Source organism: Xenia sp. Carnegie-2017, unplaced genomic scaffold (assembly GCF_021976095.1).
Source record: "Xenia sp. Carnegie-2017 unplaced genomic scaffold, XeniaSp_v1 HiC_scaffold_20, whole genome shotgun sequence".
Lineage (NCBI taxonomy): Eukaryota > Metazoa > Cnidaria > Anthozoa > Malacalcyonacea > Xeniidae > Xenia > Xenia sp. Carnegie-2017.
The window spans coordinates 8,887,382-8,900,299 of record NW_025813483.1 but is presented as its reverse complement, the minus strand read 5'-3'; the positions used below and the strand labels follow the sequence as shown (position 1 = coordinate 8,900,299).

Below are 12,918 nucleotides of genomic sequence, written 5' to 3'. Positions count from 1 at the left end.
TCATTCGGAAAAAACAAAAGTTACAAGCATCGAAAAGTTGATACATCAAGCTCGACTGTGCTCACGACCAAGCCAACATGGCCGTAAATTAAGGCTCGTTATACATTCGTATTTTGCAATCAAAAAACAAACATAACGGGCCACTTGAAAATTGAGAACGATATAAATTAACATTGATCAAGAGATAAGCTGTTTGCTACACGAGCGACGAAGCGTGGCTAAGAAGTGACTCGAGAAGTGTATGTATTCAAGGCTCTCCTGAATTTCAAATTAAAACCTCGTCATGTTTCTTCTCCATCTACCGTTTTACTGTAAATTGTGACAATGTGCTACATACAATGATACGTTTTGAAAGCAACAGCGACAGCTCGGTGAGTGGACGGTGGACTCGCTGTATAAAGGTTAGTTCAAAATACACACTGTCACAATCACTCGTAACATTGCACTATGCATAAGTAATGGCGTGATTTGGAGCCTCAGTGAAATAATAATGCACGAAGACGCTAAGCAATTTTTATACCTTTCGCTCTCTTTTCACGTCAATGAAATGTGGACGTTTGTTTTAGATTTTCATCATATGGACGCTTCGTTATTCGGTCGCCAATGAGCAGCAAATTGACTGTGGGAAAATAGGTAAGACTGGCCAAACATTGTTGGAATGAAAACAATTAACGCTGAAATTTACTCAAATGAGAAATGATAACAATACGTAAACTTCCATTGGGATTCTTTACAAAAGGATTCGATCGTACACTAATTTAGCAAAATCTCGACTTTTTTTATCTTCAAACTTTATTACTTCTGGTGATTTGTTAATAGCGCACGACATAAATAGGAAAACCTAAACTCAGTTTAAATATAAACATGGAGGCCAACGGTTTGCAGTGTATCGATAAGGTCGGTACGTTGACAAATCTACATTCCAAAATCTATTTTGCCAATTTTATATTTTTCGCTGTATCGACATATTTTGGTCTACTGAGGCGCGTATTGATGCTTGAAATAAAATTCAAAGAGTAGCCATAAAATATTATAGGTAATTATATTAATTGAAACTTGAAAAATTCTTCTTTAACTGAGAAACGTCATCTCTCAATAAATTTCATTCCTATCGTTTTGTTTGATGGCTACTCTTCAAATTTAATGCTCGACCTTTCATGGCTATTAATATGAAAATTACGATTTCCGTCCGGTATAAAATTGGTACTGAACTTGTTTGCCATCTATGTTGAGTATCTGAAAAGCTTACAGTGCAATTATTCCAAGCTGCAACTTCAATTTAACTGAACTGTTTGTATTAACATCAAAAACAAACATTACATATACAATTTGTTTGCCTGTTGAAAACCACAAATTTAATAATGTCGCATCGACGGTTATTTTATTTATAGACATACTATATATACGAAAGGACAAAGAGCATACATACACCTGCACATAAAAGAAATATTTTTAAAAATACACACATGATGAATTGAAGACGGGAGACTATCTTTAGATCACACATAGCTATCGCAAATTTCATTCGGTATACAAATTAGCGGACGACAATCGTCCACGAAACAGACACAAAAATCGGTCATTATACGCCATCTTTAACTGTCATATACGCTTGCGATGAACGATTTTAGTTGAATGGTTGAAAGCAGACGCCAGTCTCCAACATGCACGTGAAACAATTAACAACATTTCACTTATCGGAGAACTTTTGTGATAAAACACAATCTACATTGGAAACTCTTACTAAAACATTTCCAAAGATTACAAAGAAATCTAAACGCCCCGACAATCTTTATAGAAAAGACTATAAAAGACAGAGTCAACAAAACTACAAAGTCGTGCCTGCATGGCAGAAAGTTCATGGAAAGTCTGTTAGCCGACTTACAGCCCTCTTTTGATATCTAGTAACGTTGAAGAAAAGATATTCGTGTAAGATTGATTGGTTACAGATCATCTAATCTAAATGCCCATTGCAAATATATATAAAGGTGCAAAGGTCTATAAAGAGTGAAAAAGTCGGCAATACGCTAATACATACAAACGAAATTTCGGGAAAAAACTAGAAGTTGTCATATTTAGCGTCCAAGACCCTATTTACAAGAGACCGGAACGAAGTCAAGTCGGTACTCGTTCGTGTTGGATAAAGTATTATTTATAGTAGATTTTTACATGGGACCGTTAGAAAATAACTCAGAGCGTTCTGAAGTAATACCGTCTACTGAACCAACCGACTGAGTTCAGAGCGGTATGAATCGAAACCGGCATCAGACAACAACAACAACAAATGCGCACAAAAGCAAATTAAAAACAAAATTGTTGGTAGGTGTAAAACTAGGCTTCCCAGGAGGCAATGCGCGAAGGAGGAATTTTCGTGATTTGGTGCCGGTCTCACAGTAAACTTGCATGCAACAAATTCCGATTTTCATTCCGGTTTGACTTTGTTCCGGTCTCGTGTAAACTGGGCCTTATGGACGTCTTATTCCACATTGCAATCGATACCGTACTATTAACAATGCAAACAAAATCCACAGACATTTTGCTATTTGTTTCTTTACAATTATACGGATCTATGCCATATGTATCATAGCGCGGGCTCATGCAGTAGTCTTATAGAAATCACATGCCAGAAATAGTTTCAAAATTAGGAACGAAAATGGCGGAAATTGATCATGTGACCGATATTGCCCAATCAACGTTTGCAAACCAGAAACAATATGTCTCTCCCAATAGAGGGCTCTGGTATGAAAAACTCCGTACACAAATAGTATTTAAGTATGAACAACTCCAGCCTTTCCATTCACTATAGTCTTGGACAGTTGGTACAATTTAATTTACAATAATATAAAATTGGTAGCTAGACAGTAAATTGCAGGATTACACAATAAAACTAGTGAACAATTAGCTATAAACCGAATGAAAGAAATCATTGCCGAGGGAAAACGACAAATCAATACAATATAAATGATGAACTTATATATTTTAGCACCCAAGGGAAGGTAATGCATTTCATAAACAACATGCATCGCGATGTCATTAAATCATGCCGATCTGGATGATCAAAATTATGAATTTTACGCGAATTCTCATTGAAGTTTTACTCAACGTGAATAATATGCAATGTATACTTGACAAATTGTTCCAAAATCCTAATAAAAGCCAATTGACCGGTTATTTCAGAAACAGCTAAATTACCCTTTGAAAAAAAAGAATTTGAAATTTAGCCCTTTAGCGCTGTTCCTTTAATTACAACAGAATCCCAGTCACAAAAATATCGCATGAATGCTATTAATGAGTTTCAGCTCTTCTAGATCCAGCTCCATCAGACGCATTTGTACTTTACTTCTTGTCAAAAAATTCGGATTTTACACGTGGTATGTGCCACATTCCGCGATAAGCAAGCATGCAACCGGTCCGTCCAACTCTTTCCGGATGATTTCGTCGATCTCATTGAAGTTAAGCTGATCCCGATTCGTTTTTCAAACCAAAATCTCGTAAACGACGCTTCAGCGTAGATAATGACATCTCAATGTTCTAATTTTTCGCCAAGAATTCGCAAATATCTCCAAACTCGAATCCACTGTTGAAATAGGTTTCAATAACTTCACGCTCAGAAAGTGACGGTCTGTTTAGTAAGATTTGATGGCAAGGTAGTTCAATCGAAATCAGAATCGATTTGACGACAGCAAATTATGTTTTAGCAACAAAATGACCCTCAATATAAAATTTTATACTTTATTGTGACTTAATTCCGAGGCTCCTTTAGCATAGCGGTGAATGGTATTTGAAATGTGTTGTGAATTTTGAAATGTGTTGTGAATTTTGAAAATGTGTTGTGAATTTTCAAATGTTTTGTGGATTTTGAAATGTGTTGTGAATTTTGGCTGTAGTAATTTGAATTCAAAATGTGGCGCTATAATGATTCTGACTTCATTCAACCAGATTGAGGGAGTGACCGGAAATGTCTAATTAGTTTTAGTCGTGAGCAGAGCGCAATGTAGCTATTGTTCTACAAGTTGTTATAGAAAACAAATTAACATAAATACACTTTCTCAAACCGTACTTTAGGGGCTGTTCACATGAGCCCGGTAACCGGGATTTAGCGAGGCGTGAAATGAATTTGAGTAATTGAAATGAGTAAAAACTTTAAAACTTACAAAAATTACAATCTATTCTTAAGCGTCATAAGTCCCTTTCGTAGTAATTTTCAAATCAGGCTATATTATTTGTTTTCATTATAAAGGTTTTGTGAATTTGCAAAGTCAGAGCATAGAGAAATTACTCAAATAATTTTTTGTTGTGATGTATTTAATCTTTTCCATTTGCCAAAATGATTTAACGCTTCGCTGAATCCCGGCTACCGGGATCATGTGAAAAGCACCTTAGTCGAGTTTATGCCTAGTATTCTTTAGATCGTGGCTAGTCGAAGACTAACGTTTTCGAGGCAAGATCTCGAGAGTCAACGCCTGATCTTTACAATTTAGTTGTTTGCACCAAGTAGAATAAAGTATGCCATAAAAACCACGAGGAATTTTCGTAATTATAAGTTCTAAGATTTAGCTAAATGATCCATAACTAGCATCAGCAAATGCAAATTAAGTAATTTATTCCGTAAAACCTTTGAACTAAGCTCCCGCTGCCTGCCATTACTGAAACAGTTCTTAAAAGGTCTATAAAAACATTTTCTTGTGAAAAACGAACTGGAAATTTTCTAGGAAACAGAAGCTGTCATGTCTTACTGACCTATATGTTTCTGACATTATGAACTTTAATTTCAAATCAAAATAAACGTAAACATGTACAGATGTTATCGCCTAGCGAAAACATTTGGAATTTATCTTCCAGTGGAAAAACGACGCTCTCCGAAAACATGCTACACACAAACTCTTACAAAACCTGATGTAAAAACAATGCTATTAGAGGGAAATAATCACGTGAGTTGATTAAATGTCAACGTTCATTTTCAGTATCTTGTTGTTCATTGTAATTATAACAATCATAGCATGAGTCTGAGTAAATTGACTGGCAAATAAGTCTTCCGACGACGGGAACACGACAAAATGATTCTGTACATGTCAAACTGTCACAAAAATAGATCAGCATGGGAAACCGTCGTTTTATGAAGATCCCAGTTTATGCCGTGCGAGAAAAACAACTAACGAAAGTATGGTACAATAAACTCTCTACAGACATTCATCTTGTTTTAAGTTTTCCGAAGATAAAAACTATACGTGGCGCTTAGCGTAATTTAAGCTTTCAACAAATTTTGCAGACAAATGATGGATCTTACAGAAGCTTATTAAACTGGATCATTGTTGCACGAATCTAAGCTTTTATTTTATCTCAGCGACTAAAACTCGATAGAAGAATCTAAAAATAGTTTTATCAGTGGTATAATCTCCGATGGTTTGGAATATGTTTGTTAAGGAAGGCAATAAACAATTCATAATACATAATTTAGATGGAAAGGAAAAAACTCTGATATATAGATCTATATGATTTAAGCTGCATTCATACGCTAATAGCATATAGCGTTAAGTATACTATTACAATAAATTAATTCTTGTGAAGTGTGTTGATACAATAAAGACTAGCCTACACAGAAGTTTAAAAATACTGGGACGATCGAACATATTCTGTATACCTATACGCTTTGTTGAGTCAGCATGCGTCGCATACATTGCATATGCATGCACTTTTGCCACAAGTGATAACAAAGCCTTAACCGCAAATGCAGAAGAATCGATTTATCAATATACGTGAGAATAATTGCCATTGTAACTATAGTTTAATGTGTGTCTGCGGTTCTCGTATATAATTTCTATTCAGCCCCTTTCAAGTTTCGTTTCAGCACATGTGCAACCGTTAAAACCAATACTGCGATATCATTTTATATCAAGGTTATTGTTGATACTTGTACACAACAGTATTGCAGACACAACTTTTTTTTTTTTTTGACTCTGAAGATGACTACCGCTAAGTTTGTCGAAACGTCAGTCAACAACAACAAAAACAGTTGTTGTGATCCCGGGTTCAAACCATTTACTTTATATATCGTAGTTGTGATTGCAATGCTGCTGTGTACAACTATATCAAATATAGTTGTATTAGAAGAAATAGTTTATGGTCTCTAAGCATACATTTAACAAACGTAACTAGCAATGTTTAGCCACAACAATCGTACATGTGAAAAAGGTTGGTGAATTTTTATGAAGTTAGACTTTGAAAAAACCTGTTAGTAAAACATTCAAAGACATCTGCCATCTGCTAGTTCTTGGGTCTGATGACTCCGTTCTCAGATTAAACGCTGCATGTAATATTTTTGTTCAGAAAAAGATCACAGAATTGCATGTGAGAGACATACGATGACCCTGGAATGTCCGTATGAAAAACCGCTGATGAAAATTACAAAGGCGGAATATGGCAGAACTTTCCCTGAAGACAAAGTTTGCAAACGGCCTGTGGATATGACAGCAGCTCCAGCTGTGAATATTATATGTAGCAACAACGTGACGAGAAAAGTTAGCTCCATTTGTGGAAATCACAGAACATGCTTCTTGCCCGTGAATGACAGTACTTTTAAACACCAATGTAGCCCAGGTATATACAAACATATCCTGGTGTTTTATACGTGCGGTAAGTTCTCACTGCCTGCTCATACCAAGTTTGAATAAATAAGGCCTTGGGAGCAGGTCCAATGTTCAGAAGCCATGGATACAGATCAAACACATGTATCCTGGGCTAAAACTAGAACGCTCATTGGGAAGGTGAACAATCGTATAATTAGCTCTGTTTGACTGATTTCTTTTGAAAGTACAGTAGCTTTGAAAAGTCTTCGTCTTTGCAGAGATTTATCAAAACCAGTCTATGCAGTATGAAATATTTCCAACGATAAATTCAACGCAGACCAAGTGGTAACAATAGCGAAAAAACACTAAAATTCATCCATTTTTGATCGTCAAATTCCTCAAGGCATTTAAGAACCTCTAGGAAATTGTGAATGAATGTTTGGTGGCTTGAGCCACACATATGTGAGATTTTTAACAAAACCTAACTACAAACCTGTACATCCCGATTTACTTGAATCATGTAGGGTAATACTGCCAAAGAAAAGCAAACATTGGTTCTAAAATGAACAATAAAAAGTTGGGATTGATTAAACTTTAAATAAGGCAAAAGGTAGCAAATATCTGAGTTCAGCAAAATAACAATGAAAAAAGAGCCACGGACGTAGCTTGCATCGATAATGGGGGGGGGGCAATATTCATGTATGCATATTATAATCCCCAGATAAGAACTTAATACAGCAGAACATGCATATATGAATATCATACCTCGCCACCTCAACAGGGAAAAACAGAAAATATAACAAAGTATTTGTAATCCTGCCGCCAAGCCTTTCACAAACATAGATGCATAACATCGAGAGCAGATCAGTGCAAGCCTGAGACCGAAGGTCGAGTTCTCACAAACGTCTCTGAGGTTTGCATAAGACAGTGCAAACACGAAAAACATCTTTTATTTCCTTTATAAAATAACAATAATGCGAAAAAGACAAACGTTTTAATTTTTCCTCTAAAATGTATTCATGATCGATTTGCAAATTCTCTTTAACTGATTGATTGTTTTCACTGATTTGTTTGGTTGAGCTCAGATGTGTTTTGCACAGGCTAATGCAAACACGGCTCCAGACCATGTCACTCAACACCCCGCAACAGAGTGTGCAAAGGTTCTAAACATGTCGAGTCTGTGTTGAGCGCGTTTTGAGCGCATGTTGAGTCACCTGTTGGGAGTGTACGATGATTTGCCTATTTGTACCAAGTTGGTACACCAACTTGGAACAAAACCCCCTGAACAGATCACAGCAATTACAAACACCTTACAAACGACTTATTCACAATACAAACAACTAAACACAGTACACTTTACACTAATCCACGATGGCAATACACAATTGATACCCACACATTTCCTATACACACAATGCAATGACGTAAGAACCAGATAACAAATACGGCTAATCTCACGTTTACTCCTCATTTGACTCTGAAGATGACTACCACTAAGATTGTCGAAACGTCAGTCAACATCAATAACAGCAGTCCTTCTCAGGACTCTACTAACCTGGACGATCTACATCCACAAACATGTAATGACACTCTCGGGTTCAAACCATTTACTTTATAATTATAACCATTAAAATTGCAGAATGTCAACGACGACGAAGCACAAGAAATGTAAATGACCGATCATCGTGCATAGTAAGGGCCTCCACATCCTTCTCTACTTCAACTTCACCAAGTGTAATTTATTCCACAAAGTTTACATCCATTGGTGGTCCTTTCAACACCCAATCACAAATGAGAATCTCAACACGTACACCAATCACGATCAATTCCACACCAAGCATAGAGCTATCGTCAACGACTACTATTTTAAACTCGATAGAGCATCCTCACTCCACACAACCGACTAGAAGAAAAATTGATAATGTTTCAGTGAGAAAAGTTCAGAAAAAGAGTACATCCTTCTTGGCAATCACTGAACTTTTCGCAGTTTATGATGGTTAGTAAGCATGGCTAAAAAATAACATCATTTATTTGCTGACATATGGCTTGAAGTGTCGAAAATGAATTGTATACCGTGGATTGTGCTCAAAGTTTGTATGACACAATTTTTTGTCTTGAATGAAAGACCTCCGAAAGCTATAATGGTCGTTTTTACCATGCACTATGCTTACTTCTGGAACTGTTAGAGATTTGCAATGATTTTTTAAAATAAAGCAATAGGAAGTTTGTAGAATAACGACAAACATAAACGTGATATTACGATAAGCAAATAAGAAAACGATTGACCATAATTTTCAAAATCATGGGCGTAGGAAATTCGATGATATTTTCTTATGACATTTTCTTGCAATGATCTTTTACATAAAGCAAGAGGAAGTTTGTAGAATAACGACAAAAATAAACGTAATATTACGATAAGCAAATAAGAAAACGATTGACCATAATTTTCAAAATCATGGGCGTAGGAAATTCGATGATATTTTCTTGGGATGAGTGCTCATAATCATGATGTACAATAATAAGTTCTTTTGAAATCCATCATTTTGAACCGCTTGTATCATGCATATATGAATATGAGCCCCCCTCCAACTACCGATCTTCCCACGGTCATGCTCGTAAGCAAAATTGTTAAAAAAGGTCTTTTACATTTTTCAGAGATCCTTCATTTAAGACAGTGAACCTTAGTGTCATAAACAATTAAAATTTCTGCAAAGAGCAATTTGATTGTAGACAATGTCCGCCCTCCCCCACCTCGCCCTTTAAATTTCCTGTATAAATTAAAAAACTGCAGTGCATCAGAAAAAATCCGATGATTTTCCTTTCTATAGCTTTGTCGAATTTCACGTAAACATGTTGTTTATTGACGTTGTTCGCTTTGCTCTTCGAAGCTGAACTCGAGTGATCCCACCCCGTCTGTCTGGGGGTCAGATCTCACAAAATTTGGCTTCAATTCGTCTGTTACCGATATAGAGGTGCCTTCAAGTTGTAATTAGTTCAGTGGTATATACAGCTTTAGATATACAGTTCAGTGAGTTCAGCAAAAAAGCGAACGCACATAATGCACACTGCGCATGCGTTAGCTATACATAGTTAAGTGAGCTGTTTACACGAACATAACAGTGTCAAGGCACGCATCGTTCACTGTGGAACTAAGACAATAATGAGGGATGTTAAATAGAACGTTAGAGAAAGTTCAAACTTGTCTAAAAAACGCTCAACACCTTTCAATGTCACTCAACACCCCGCAACAGAGTGTGCAAAGGTTCTAAACATGTTTAGCGCATGTTGAGTCAACCTGTTGAGAGTGTTTCCACGGATCTTAGCGGAGTGTCTATTGTCTATACCGAGAGTTGGTACGGAAAAAAAAACCTGAATAAAAAGAGAAACTCTTTGAACCAACTATTTTTTTTACTCAACCATTGTATGACTTAGATTTTGATTTTAATCAACCCAATATTGAAATTAAATTTAAGCCAAAAAATGGGTTACTTAACACAACTTCTTTTCGGTACCGAACCTGGGAATATAAATAGTGACTACTTCCTAGAAACTATGGTTATTTGCATTCTTCTTTTTCAATAAATAGAGGCAGCACACGAGCACCCAGCAATGGCATTGATGTGGTGTTTTATTGGAATACTTCTCGGTCTCTTCATTATCACAATGGCGTTCTTATATGTTGAACGAAAACGAAAGAAACGAGATCAACAAATATTTCGGTTGAGTCAGTTGCATTCTGAAGGCTCGGCGATACAAAGTCCCACAATTTACCCAAGCTTGCAATTCCAGGAATCACACGAATTAGAAAACACGCACGAGACGGCGTCGAAACCATGTGGATCAGAATATAACGGTCATGCAAGCATACTTAAGGATGATAACTCCATGTTCATCAATCCACTATGGCGTGATTCAAAAAATCTGTGTTTGCGTTATGAAAGCAAAAAGGAAATAGGAACTATAGAAAGAGAAAGATTAATCAGTAAATCTATGCCGTGCAACTTGAGTGGAAAGATCGAATCTGATTACGTAAAAATGAGCGGTGTTCGCAGATGTGAAAATAACAGCACTGGTGACTTGAGGAATACTATTGAAAACATGAGCAGCGGAAAACGAACAGGGGCCAGTGATGCAGCGGCTAGCTGTTGCGACGGTACTTCAAGTAGTTTCTCCAAAAGGAAGGAGGAACGGGCAATCGTTGCCAACTACCTCAACAAAAATCCAACAAAAAAACGGGAAGTCCTGCTGAACTTCAATCAGCAGCCTGCAAGCACCATAGAGGTTGGAATTATTTCGCACCCAGTTGCCAGCACCAAAATTTTCCTCTCACAATCGTCCAGGCAGACAAGAGCGGATGTGATAAACAGAGAGACAGAAGAACCAGATAAAAAAAGCGAAGGGGAATATTTTTCAGAGACTCTAGTTGGACAGAAACTGCTCTCTAAATTTGGTTTGGACAATGAAGATCACGATGGCAACGAAAACTCAAGAAATACAACACTATCAACGCCCTGTCTCAGAACTGTCGACTTTAACAACAAAAGCCAATATCGAGGTAAGCTTTCCTGTTGTAAGAACTTCGAAGCACTTAGTAATCAAGACTGAAACCTTCGTGACCATGAAATGAAAACTGATTTTTAACACACATCATTAGTCTAGCACAAATCCCGCTCTCCTATTTTTCCAGGTTGAATTTCCTGTTTACTTTTAGTGTTAGACTGAATAGAGGATCAATGGATTATAAGCTACCCATACTGGCATATGCAGCCCGTATAACTAAAATCACACTGTGTCATTTCAGCTGAATTTTAAGGATAGTGTATTGCTATACGTCTTGATATGTGCTCTTTAATTCAAAACTTAAAATTAAATGCCATATTGTGAGTAAATGCTTGAGAAATATTTGAAATTTCTCATGACAAAGCACATAGAATGCAAATCTCATTGATTGTCCAATTATTTGTTTGTGTTATGTGACATTTATGTTCTTTTATATACTCAAGCAAAAAATTCTGAGCTCAAAGTTCATTCAAGACCACTTAGAAGTAAAAGTTTCGACTCAAGTTGTCCATATAGAGAAAAAATTTTGCTAGCCGATCTGTTACCACCTAAACCAAGCAAGCCAAATAAATTCCCTCAAAGCACTAGCAACATCCTTTTACATATGAGTCAACCTCCACCATTCAAAAAACCGCTGAAGACACAAATACATGAAACTAAGACCAACACAAAAGAAAAAGATGAGAAATATTATAATACACCCCTTAGTATAACGAGCAGATGTGAAGTGAAATCACCAAAGAAAACAAGAACTAGCTCTGGATATTACAGTAACACAACGTCACCACTGATAGACCAGTCTACAGAAAACATGAATTCAGAAGTAGATAATGATGCGCTTGAGGGTAAGCAACGAATACCGTTGAATGGAGAAGATGATCTACCCCCATTACCACCCCCAGCACCTCGACTTACGCCCATTATTCCCTTACCGCACACATCTGTCAGTGTGTATGAACAGGCAATTTCAAAAGACAAAATTACCGAAGGGGTTTCCTCAAGGACTGGTGGAAAAAAAGTGCATTTTGAGCAGTCGGCAAAACCATAATCAAGTTTGCAAATATTACATTCTTCCTCACAAGCACCGAGCAATTTTCAAAAGCAACAAGAAAAACGTACCTACCTATGTAGATTCGTTGCAGAGACGATACAGCATCAGTCAAAATACACTATGAAACTCCACCCTAAATTGACTTAAATTTCATGAAACACCATCTTCTCCATCAAATTGTTTTGGCATGTTTCGACATGTATATGCCAAAACTCGAGTTGTAGCTATTTATTTACACCTACGCTTGATCTGTCGTTTTCTCCATCCATTATGAAAGCTACTACTGTAGCGTAACTATATTTTGATAAGTTTCAACACCCGGTTGGTAGATAGTCGTTTGAGTCAAGTCTATTTACGAATAGGTCATTCACCTTGCAAACATTAGCTCAAGCAACTCAGTAATCATTTGTCCATGGAATAAAAAGTAGTGAAAACCAAGTTTTATACACTTCAAGTTAATCATGGACGACAGCATTTGTCAAGCCACTCGAATCAAAAAGTAAAATCTAACCAATCAATCGATGGGCTGTTTCAATTTATTTTGTCAAACGCTAGTTAAGTCCCTGCTTGCGTTGAAAATTTACTAGCTGCACGTTGGAAGAACGTGTTTACCAAAGTTTTGAACTAATAGTTGATGTTCACAACATATCTATCAATGAAAATAGAAATAGAATCAACATATATAAGTAATGTACATATGAAAAAGTAGTCCTATTCAATTTAAAAGATATTTCAGTGCAA

At 36.6% G+C, this 12,918-nt stretch overlaps 1 protein-coding gene across 2 annotated transcripts; it reads left to right on the top strand.

Annotated features, from left to right (window-relative positions):
* Positions 1–31: 31 nt before the first annotated feature.
* Positions 32–12,918, top strand: LOC124442514. 2 transcript variants are annotated; one of them, XM_046993020.1, is made up of 6 exons: positions 32–401; positions 567–633; positions 6,328–6,633; positions 8,206–8,562; positions 10,153–11,121; positions 11,570–12,918. In XM_046993020.1, the coding sequence occupies exons 1-6, from the start codon at positions 339–341 to the stop codon at positions 12,172–12,174; spliced, it is 2,367 nt and encodes a 788-aa protein (XP_046848976.1). In that variant the 5' UTR covers positions 32–338; the 3' UTR covers positions 12,175–12,918. The 2 variants fall into 2 exon arrangements, with proteins under 2 accessions (XP_046848976.1, XP_046848977.1); XM_046993021.1 differs by lacking the exon at positions 6,328–6,633.

Coding starts and splice junctions, on each gene's coding strand:
- LOC124442514 (XM_046993020.1), top strand. CDS start 339: ATGATACGTTTTGAAAGCAACAGCGACAGCTCGGTGAGTGGACGGTGG. Junction 402..566: donor GGTGGACTCGCTGTATAAAG/GTTAGTTCAAAA, acceptor CGTTTGTTTTAG/ATTTTCATCATATGGACGCT. Junction 11,122..11,569: donor CAACAAAAGCCAATATCGAG/GTAAGCTTTCCT, acceptor TATATACTCAAG/CAAAAAATTCTGAGCTCAAA.